The sequence below is a fragment of the Anser anser genome, assembly GCF_964211835.1.
Source record: "Anser anser genome assembly, chromosome: 20".
Classification (NCBI taxonomy): Eukaryota; Metazoa; Chordata; class Aves; order Anseriformes; family Anatidae; genus Anser; species Anser anser.
This window is the reverse complement of record NC_139741.1, coordinates 3,560,762-3,570,748: the sequence shown is the minus strand read 5'-3', so window position 1 is coordinate 3,570,748 and position 9,987 is coordinate 3,560,762. Positions and strand designations below refer to the sequence as shown.

General features: G+C 50.7%; 1 protein-coding gene across 3 annotated transcripts in view; it reads left to right on the top strand.

Annotated features, from left to right (window-relative positions):
- The first annotated feature begins 2,308 nt into the window (after positions 1–2,308).
- The window catches only part of YPEL2 (yippee like 2), a 33,534-nt gene continuing 25,855 nt past the window's right edge, over positions 2,309–9,987 (top strand). Inside the window, exon 1 of one of the 3 annotated variants that reach the window (XM_083806325.1) lies at positions 2,309–2,570. In XM_083806325.1, coding sequence (XP_083662451.1) covers positions 2,385–2,570 — 186 coding nt within the window. In that variant the 5' untranslated portion in view covers positions 2,309–2,384. Of the gene's footprint in view, positions 2,571–3,033; positions 3,125–9,987 lie in introns of those variants that run through there. The other 2 variants (XM_083806326.1, XM_083806324.1) reach the window with 2 other exon arrangements.

Below are 9,987 nucleotides of genomic sequence, written 5' to 3'. Positions count from 1 at the left end.
ATCAGGTGAAGTATCTTTATTACAAGGCCAGTAACATCGGTAAATAAAACTGGTAAGCATTGAGCAACTGAGATTGTTAATGGATTTTAAGTACTACTAATTCTATTGCAGCACTAAAAATATTGAGATACCATGAGTGATTTGATACTTTCTCCCCTCTCAATATTGCAGTGATAGTCAAATAGCAAAAGCTAGCCCCAGCCGGAGATGCTTTGGCTCAGCCCCAGTCAGCTTCTAGTCTAAATTACAATAAAAGCTGAAACTGATGTCAGACCCGGAGCAGGGAAACGCTAGCTGTCTTGTTCAAGTTTCAAAAACAGGATGTTTGCAAATAGATAAATGAAAAACTCTGCTCAGCTGTTCAGTCGAAACCTGAGCTGTCAAACAGGTTAGATCCAAAACTCAGATTTTTAAAATGAGTAAATTTTCCAAAAGCTTAGCCCAGTGGAAGTATTCGTGACGCTTATCAAGCTGTGCTTGCAGAGCTTGCAACCAAGTTCTGTAATGCAGAATCCATTGTGAAAATGTGACTTGCAGCTTCAATGAGAAAATAATTAGCACCTAACTAGCATTTTATTTTTTCAAACAGAAGAAAATGCTGCTAATGAAGTAGTTACCCCTGAAAAGATTCCAGTTTTCTAAAGGATTTTCAAAAAGAACAGCACATAGTTTAAAAAAGCAATTTTGGCTTTCATACATAGTCTTTTTCGCATCATTTCGAAGCTGTGTGATCCCCTGGATTTCCATGGTGATACTCAACTTATATCAATGTAATTCCAATTAACCATCATCCTAAAGCAAGTTTGTTTTTATATATACAAAACTTTCTATTGTAATCATCTCAATATTCTTGTAAATAACATGCATTTTTATTAACAAACAAAACTCTTCTGTGCAACTCACCTCCAGGTTAAAAAACAAAACAAAAAACCTTGCATAGCAGCCTCTCTTTCATGTTGTGTAAACTTATTTTCCTGATAGTTTTGACTTTAGATACCTGAGGTTATTTTGAGGAGTCTTGGTGATGTAAAGTTCAAGCAAATTTTTCACCACTTCCTGCACATAAACGTGTCTAGATCTTGTAAATATGGCTTCATCTGGTTCTGCGGGTCTGCAAATCTGGTGTGTTGGCTCTGCTTGCTGGCCTGAAGAGGAAGGAGGTTATCTAAGAAAAGAAGAAGCTTAAAGTAAGCCTACAAAGTAGGCTCTTGTTGCTCTGGTAGCAGACTAAGGATAACATGACAATTTCCTTCTTCATTTGAGTCTATTTCATTGCTAGCAACTACCATGGTGCTCAAGCCTCCATTAATAGGATATTTAAATTGTACTTGGCAGTACCACCAGCTTACAGGAACAAATGCCATTTTGTGTTTTAAAATCTGGTTTATACAGTCTCTTAGCTAGCTGGCATGCGTTTTAGTAATGTGATCTGAGAGGCGTGTTTTGCTTGCGTGAAAGAAAACTATGCCTATACTGCAAGGTAGAAAGTTATTTTTCTATATAAGGGATATTTTCTTCTTTTATTACAACTAATAGAAATACCGTGTCATATCACCCATTGCTTAATGCTCTTAGTGTGCATTGGTGTCCATATATTTATTGTACAGAACAGACCCTTCCCCTTGCAGTTACCATTATTTCCAAATACAATAGAATTGCTTAAAATATTCATATGAATATTTTAAAAGGCAGTAAAACACTAGAGCAAGAATAATCCTGTAGAGCAACTGTTTCAGCGAGTATGATCTATAACTTCTATCCCTTTCTGTGACAGAAGGATGGATATAAAGTACAGTTTTAATAATGTTTCATACGATGACAAATTGTTGTCACCACCGCTTAGGAAAGCAGATGTATGGCACACCATTTTGTAAACCAGAACTCCAGGAAAAAAAAGCAGCAAGAAGCCTTCAAATCAGTTTATTTCGAGCTGTGTTCTGCTCGTCCCTGAATTAACGTGCTCTGAGGTAATCACACCTAATTTCGCCCTTGCACTGTCTGGTTTGGCTGCGTGCAGGCGCGTACGGACCATATCTGCATCTAAATTCAGAAACAGGGGGCCTGAAGGTGACAAAATTCTCCGTAACGTCAGGGGGGGCGCTAATGGCGGCGACCTCTCCCCTCAGGGCCGCCCTCCCTCACAGGCCCGGGGCCGCGCGGCGGGAGCGGCTCCTTTAAGAGGCAGCGGCCTCTGTTTGTTGTCCCCCCCGCCGCGCTCCACGCCGGCAGCGCCAGCGCCGCTCCCATTGGCTGCCGCCGCCCCAGCTGCTGCCTGCGCGAGGCCGACGGCGGGCGGGGCGGGGGGGGGCCAGCGGTGAGCTCTGGGAGGGAGGAGGAGGCGGGTTCTCCCCCCCCGCCTCCGCCTTCCGATTGGCGGCGGAAAAATGGGCTGCGGCCGGCGGCGCCCAACCGGCGGCTTGTTGCTATGTGCCAGCGGGCGGCGATTGGTCGGCAGCGGTGCCGATCGGCGGGGAGGAGCGCTTATAAAGCGGCGGTGGGAGGGCGCTGCGGGGCTGCCTGGGGCGCGTCGGCGGCCGCGCTCCGACTGCGCTTGGGCCGCGCTGCGGCGAGTGAGTGCGGCGGGGCCGGGGGCGCGCGGCGGGGCCGGGCTGCGCCACAGCCGCTTCCCCCCCCGACGCGTCTGGGGGCTGCTCCCTCAGGGGGGGCCGGGCCGGGCGGGCGGCGGCCTTTGTGTGAGGCGGGGGGGGGGGCAACAGGTCCGGGCCGGGGGCGGCGGGGGGGCGAGGAGGAGGAGGAGGAGGAGGAGGAGGAGGAGGAGGAGGAGGAGGAAGGCCGGCCCTTGGTGTCCGTTGAGCTCCGTGCGTGAGGCTGGGGGCTGCGGGACCGGGTCCCCCCCCAACCCAGCCCGGGCCTTGAGGCCCCCCCCCCCCCCCCAAACCGCCCTCAGGTGCGGGGACCCTGGGCCTCGTCCTGCCCTACAGGGACTGGGTTTGGGGCAGCTCGGCGTGAGTGAAGCAGCCCGCTGCGGGGCTGGGGGGGGGGAAGGTTTTAACGCGGATTTCTGCTGCCAAGGGAACCGGGTTTGGTCCAAAATCGTAGCTCCAACCACGCAGGGAAAGCAGCCGGACACCCCCTTACCCCCAACCCGCTGCGATTTGCTGGGGTGAGTCTGTGCTGGGCTGCGGCCTCTGTCTCAAGGCACGGAAAGGGGAAGGCCGGGAGCGGGTGACAGCGGGTGGGACGCGGCACCTGCCCGCCTGGCGCTGCCGTCCTCGGGGCCTGCTCCGTGCTCCAGATAAGGGTTTTCTGCTGATGCCTTCGCTGTTACTTCGGGCTCGCGCTGGGCAGCGCGGGGAGGCCTCTGCCGAGCCAGGCGTTCGGAAACGGGCAGGTACCGAGAGCTGCGGGAGAGGATCCTGCCCGGAGAGGACGTGTTGCGTGACTTCGTGCTTCCAGAGCGCTCCCGTTTGTTTGGTTTAAGACCTCGTCGTACCGAGCTGCACGCCTCTGGTTTCTTTGAAATGTTTGCTGTGTAATGGTTACGGTTGAATGGAGAGCTGAGACGTTGTCCTTTTCTCACTGGATCCCTAATTCTTGTCTCGCGCTGAAAAGAAAACCGTTTAAAATGAGCTTTTGGTGCTTTGAAGGTAAAATTGGGAATGCTGTAGGAGGGACAAAGATATTTCTTTTACCTAGTGCTTCTTCGTTTTATTATTATTTTTTTATTTAAAATTTTAACCTTTCCTTGCAGGTGTCTCTTTCAGGGTGCCAGGGCCTGGGAGTAGGTGGCAAAGCTGTGTCGGTCATTGGGCCGCCTTGTGTCCTCTGGGTCCACAGGCTTTGAATAAGTGATTTCCTTTCTGTGCTGTTTGGTGTGGGTAGTTGAGTCAGGGTTGCACTGAGGAAGGCAGCATCACTACCTGTAAATCCACATTCCCTCAAAGGCTCCTTGACTCATGGCTGAATACCTGTTGCTGAGAGAGAATTTAATTAAGGAACTGGTCACTCTGGTGTCGATCCTGGCTAGCAGTTTAGAAGGTGGGAGCTCCTTGATCTAGTGTGGTACTGCCATACAAGCGTTGCGGGGATTGCAGAGGAGTAAAAAGCATTTACTTCTTGGTCTTGCATCACGGCTTTGCCTTTGACCATGTGCTTAGAAACCTCCTGAAGGTCAATAAAGCTAGGCTTTCACTGGGCTTTGATGGTTAACTGGGAAATCTTTGTCTGTTTGAACTTAAGAGGTCAGCTCTGAAGTGCTAGAGCAGTGGGATTCGGGAGAGATCACCGAGTGGCGTTTGGAGAAATGGAGAGTTCAGTTCCCGTAGCTGCTTGGAAGCTAATCAGTGAGGCTCAAGGCGGAATTGCGAAGCAGAGCGTATTTATCGCTTTGAAACCATTGCAAAACACATAGCTTCCTTTCTTTTCTGTGAGTTGGTCCTTCCGTTTGTTCCCTCTTTTCTGGGCTTGTTAATGCTAAGGCCTTGTCTTCTAGATCTAATCACAGTAACGAAAGGGTAAGGACAGATTTCCTTTGCCTTCCAGAAACCAAGACAAATCCATAGATGAGATCGACTTCTATGACTCATGCGAGGATTTTTCATTTCCTTAGAGCACATCTTCCTCCGGTAAATCAGCACGTCTGCAGCCGCTGCCATGCCGGTTGAGCAGCCGGACCTCTTTTTCCCCAAACAAAGACTTTTTATAGGTCGGCCTCTTTGGCGGGGGGACGAAATGCAGATCTCTGGGTGGGCTGCAGGGTCTGCGTCTCATTCCCTGTTGCCCCCATCGCTCCCAGCTCTAGTTTTCTCTGGATGAAGCTCAGCATCCCTCCTCTGCCATGCCTTACTTGCCCCTTTGATCCGTGCTTGTCCGGGCATGGCCCACGTGGTGGCCTTGCACTTCAGGAGCCGACTGCTCCTGCCTCCTGCTTTTGCCACCCTCTGCTCGCCCACCACCTCTGCCAGACCTGCCCGAAAGCGCTGCCGCTCGCTGGGGCGGGATGTGTCGTGCCCGGAAGCGTCGCCGGACTGGCCAAGCCACTTAAGGCTGCAGGAAATAGCGTAATTAATAAGACTTAGTTCCCCCACATCTCGTACCCGACAATCTCCAGGCACTTGACAGTGCTAATTAAAGCTAATCACGCTCCTCTGTTTTCAGTAAATAGCTATTATCCTCACTTCACTCTTGCTTTAACAAATGATAGTGCCGGGCAGCGTGAGTCAGTGGAAGTTGTGGGAATGCAACCCCTAAGAGCCGCCTTCCGGTGCCTTCACGCAGGCTTACGCCAGCCAGAGATCGCCGCTTCTGCACCTGTTCCAGCCTTGTTCCGGCGTGTTACGAGGTGGGACGTTGTGCCGAGGCCCAAAAATACGCAGCTTTTCGCCTCCTACCGCAGCTGTGACTTGTACAGAACTGAGAACCAAACTCCCTGGGTCAAGCGAAGGCTATTAAAAGTTGAAAAAGATGAGGATGCTTTGAATTTGCCCTTCAGAGAAGGTTTCGATCCTCGGAGCGGGAAGGCAGAGCGGTGTCAGAGCTGCACTCTCGCTTCTCCTGTTTCACGTTGGCAGCCACTTTGTTATGAGGAGAAAAATGTAGCATGGTATGACCTAGGAATTGCACAGCTCAGCCACAGAGCTCTGGAAGATTTAAATTTCACTGATGAAGTATTACTAAAGGATGGCTCGAGCAATATATTATTAAAAACAGATTGTCCAGCCTCGCCAAAAAAAAAAAAAAGAGTTAATTATTAACTATAAAAAAAAATTAATGAGAATCCCAGGAACTCCCAGCTCAAGCATTCGTCAGTAGGCACGGAGCTGCGAGAGGCGAGTCAGCTCGCATACCTTGGCAGTAACGTGCAGGCTAGTGAGGATATCCAGGAGGAACTAATGACAAAAACTGGTAGGCTAACAGCTGACTTCACCATCTTAAACTCGATTCGGTTATAAAGTATCTGTCATGTGAGCACTGGAGCTGTAAATCTTCACCTGACTCTTCTCCCGTGGCGCTAGGGCTCCCATGCCTTCAATGGAAACGCGAGCTAGAAGGACGATGGCCGAACTGCCACGGAAAGTATGCACCTCATTAATAAAGTAGGGGCTGTGTTAAAGTGGTTCTGAGGGAGCTTGGTCAGAATTCAACGCGTTATCCTTTGCATTAGACAGAAGAAGAGATGCAGATACCGGAGTAGGAAATGGTCCTTGTCTCGCCCCTGCCACGCTCGTCTGGGCAGTGTGAGGTTCTGTAACAGATGCTCCGGGAAGGACCCTCTGAGCAGGTGGGTTTTGTGAGCAGGGGAACACGTGCAGGATTTGACACGGGGAGCTGGCAAGCAGTAAGCTGTGACAGGCAGCTGCGGCAGATCTTCATCTCCACTGCAGATGACATTGAATTTGGAGAGGTTCTTGCCGTAGTCGCACAGGGTTCCCCCGGTAGCGAGGCTTTATCGGGGAAATGGATGGCCCACCCAACACGGCGAGTTTCCTGAATCCTGGTTGTTCCTCCACTCGCCAAAAAGGAAGGCAATGGAGCAACGTAAGGAGCACGAAAGAAGCGTATTCGTGTAAGAGGATTTGGATAGCCGGGCTGCTCTACAATAGTACAGCCGAGGAAGGGAAGTTGGGAAGCTAAGTGCTCCCATTTTGGTCACTTGGATGGGAAGAGCTTTTCCTCGATGTCTTCAGTAGAGGCTGGTCCTACAGCAAGGCTGGGAGGGGTCCTCCATTTCACAGAATACTGGGTGTGCATCATTTTGGTGATGTTTAATATCCTTGATCCTTGGCTCCAAGTGCTGCCATCATGCTGAACACATAGCACGCGTTGGCAGGAAGGCGGCTACGGACCGAAGAGCTGCATCTTGCCGCGTGCGAGCCCTTCTCTTACCTCCCTCTGGTGCATGGCTGGTGCAGACGAAGGGCTGTTAGCCCTCCGTGTGGGACGCTGGCATCAGCCCTCTTGAAACGTAAAGGAGGAAATGGAGCCATTGGCGTTTTAAATCAGTTCAGCTTGCAGTTTCTGCTTATTTGTGGCACAAGTGGGATTTGCTGGTAGGAGCAGAAGGGCGTGCTGGCTTGTTTCTAACCCGCTCGGGCCAACCGTGCTGCTTGTCCGCACGATTCCTCCTGCCCTTCGGCGCATCCCCCTGGCACCTGCCGTAACGGTGCTGGAGCCAGCCGCGACGGAGCGCGGCCGCGAGGCGAAGGTGGGCAGCTTGCAGCCGTAGAGCCTCCAGCACCGCCTGTTCTCGGCAGCGCAGCCTCTTCTGCGTCGCAAGGATGCTGCTGCCAGGCAACTCGCGGGCGAGTGGGACGAGGGTTTGAGCAGAGGTGGCAGTCATCCTTCTGGCACAGGCTGAGCTCCCTGTGCCTTCGGAGGCAGGCCCAGAAACGGTAACGGATTCGGAAGGCTGAAAGGTGATGTCTGTGCTAGCAGCCCTGCGTCTTTTGAGATGAGGTTGTAAAAGGATGCGTTTTCTGGAAGCTTTCCAGAATGATTTCCCTCCCTTGCCTCCCGTTGTGGTGTCGGTAGTGTGCCGGGCTGGGTTGTTTTGAGCAGCGTGCTTTGTTCCGTGCTGCAGGGAGAGATGAGTTAGCATTTCTGACGCTTGGCGGGCCTGAATGGCTGAGTTTAGCCTTAGATCTGTAATAAATTCAGAAAGTTCTTGTGGTCCTCAGGTCTCTGCAGCCCACAGCCAGGAAAGCAGCATCTCTGCAGGGTCTTCAGTGACGTACCCAGCCTGTTCCTGTGATTTCGTCGGTTGTGAGCTGTGGTTCAATACAGGGGAGCTTTTGCTCTGACTGCAGGCATCCTCTGCGCTTGCTTGTGGTGCCACAGTTGGACCTGAGAGCCTAAAAATGCACTGGTGTGGATGTTGTCTATTTAAAAAAAAATAATCTGTGTAATTTTACTTAATCTCCAAATTGTCAGAAGGTAAATCAACTACATAAAGAACAGTTAATTTTTTTTCATAAATTACTTTGTTAATCCATAACTTACTAAAACCAACGTTAGTGTGTACAGCGACAAAGCCTGACCGAGTGGGGTGGGGGGGGATTAACCTGAAGCAAGCCTTGAAGCTTTGCTGTTTGTTCCTCTGATTAACACAACGGCAGTGACATTTCTAGTATCGATAGCTACCCAGCAGAATAATGACTGATGTTTTTCCTGACAAGCTGCCTGTGGTATGTGGAAGCACGGCAGGTGCAGCGTGGTTGGCGCCGCGCCTGGCCCTGATTCACTATGGCCAGATAGTCTTTAATTGCTGTTTTCTGACTCTCTTTTTGATGCCCTCTAGTGGTTACCTGGCTGTTGTCTGCGTTATGTTCTGGTGTCTTTTTGCAGCCACCCATACACATCCTTTTTTCCCAGAACCACAGAATGCCTCCTGGAGCTGGCGGCTGCTGTCTCCAGGGCGCGGATGGGAGAGCTAAGGTCTGCAGAAACGAAGCAGCTTGCTAGGAGATGCCCAAAGGAATTGAGGGAATGAAGTGTATTTTCAGTCGAAGGTGGTTTAAGTGAGAATCTCGCTCCATACTGTATTTTTAGTGCAGTTCTGCGCATGAATCTGTTAAAAGTAAAAGTGAATGCAGTCCATCGTTTCTCTGTTTTCCTTTCTCCATGGGCTTGCAGGGTTTGGAGAACGAGCTGAAGGAACACAGGCAAGGAGCCCTTCCTGAGGGAAGGGCACTCATGGTTCTTGTAGCAGTAATGACTTCTCTTGATCATGCCGATACCTCTTACCAAGTGCATTTCAGGTACTGAACAAGTAGCGGTATATTGCTTACACCCGTCTGCTACTTAAACTTCTTTCTTGGCTTTCCCTTGTGTCCCGTGGTTAAATTCACGACGATCACCCTTTCTTTCAGGGCCTTTCACAAATACCCTACCCTGCCACCTTCAGATAAGGCTTTGTCTTTCCAAAGCTGTTGCAGCCCTGTGCCGAGGCGAGACCCTCCCAAAGTGCCAGGATCTCCCCTGCAGCCCCGAGGCTCCCAGCTGTGCCACGTGTCCCCGAGGGGTCAGCGTCTGGCCTTGTCACACCAGCTCTGATTCCCCAGGGACGGGCAGCAGGACCGGGCGTTAAACCCAGGCTCCTCTTTTAGTGATTAGTTTTAGAAACGAGCCTTCCTCTTTCGCACTGCAGTGCGTTAAGTAGTGTTAAGGCAGCTTCCACGTCAAGAAAACCCCGATCAGTGTGCTTACCACAAGCGTTTCGTTTAAACCATGCTAAGACCCTGGAGCAACGCTGGCTGCTAAAGTTTGTGACCTTGTGGAGACAAAGAGCTCTCCCAGCTTGATTCCCGTTGTGGTGTAATTACACCGAGCATAACTACATCTCTGGTTCTTCCCACGTGAATGAGAAGGCACACCGAAGGAGGAAGGTTGGGCTTCCTGATGGTTTCTTACAGATCTACTCCAGGCAGCTCTCCCTGGCGTTTGCCGCTAAACATTTAACAAACTTGAAGGCTCTTATCTTAAAAAGTAAATAATCCATAAAACTGACCCTCAGACCCAACAAACCTGCTGTTTGCCCTTCCAGAACGAACAGGGACGTTTGCCTCTGAGCTGCCTTGCACACGGGTCGGTTGCAGAACGGGACTTGACGTGTAAGAGTTCTCGTTCTCTGCTCCCGTGGTGCGTGGGCTTGTACAAACAGCAGCCTTACGTAGCCGGTGTTCAGCACGGGCTTTGCCTTTCTCCTCTGGTGTTTCATGAATTGCTAAAGAACTTAATGTGGAAAGCGGCTGTTGGACAGGCGAAGGGTGAAAACTGAACTAAAAAGCTGTCTGAACAGCAAAACGTCATGTTTTTTTCTTCCTCGAGGTGTATCAGACTTGGCAGGACTAGGCAGGGCAGCAGTGTGCGCAGGCAGTGCGTTCAGCTGATTTTCTCACCGATTGCTGCAGCAGAGGAAGCTGATAAGCTTTTCCCTAGAATCCATTCCTTTTGTCTAAACCAGTTGTCTGATTTCTTGCAAGTTAATTAATCTGCACAAATTTCCGTTCCATTGACTCGATCGCGACC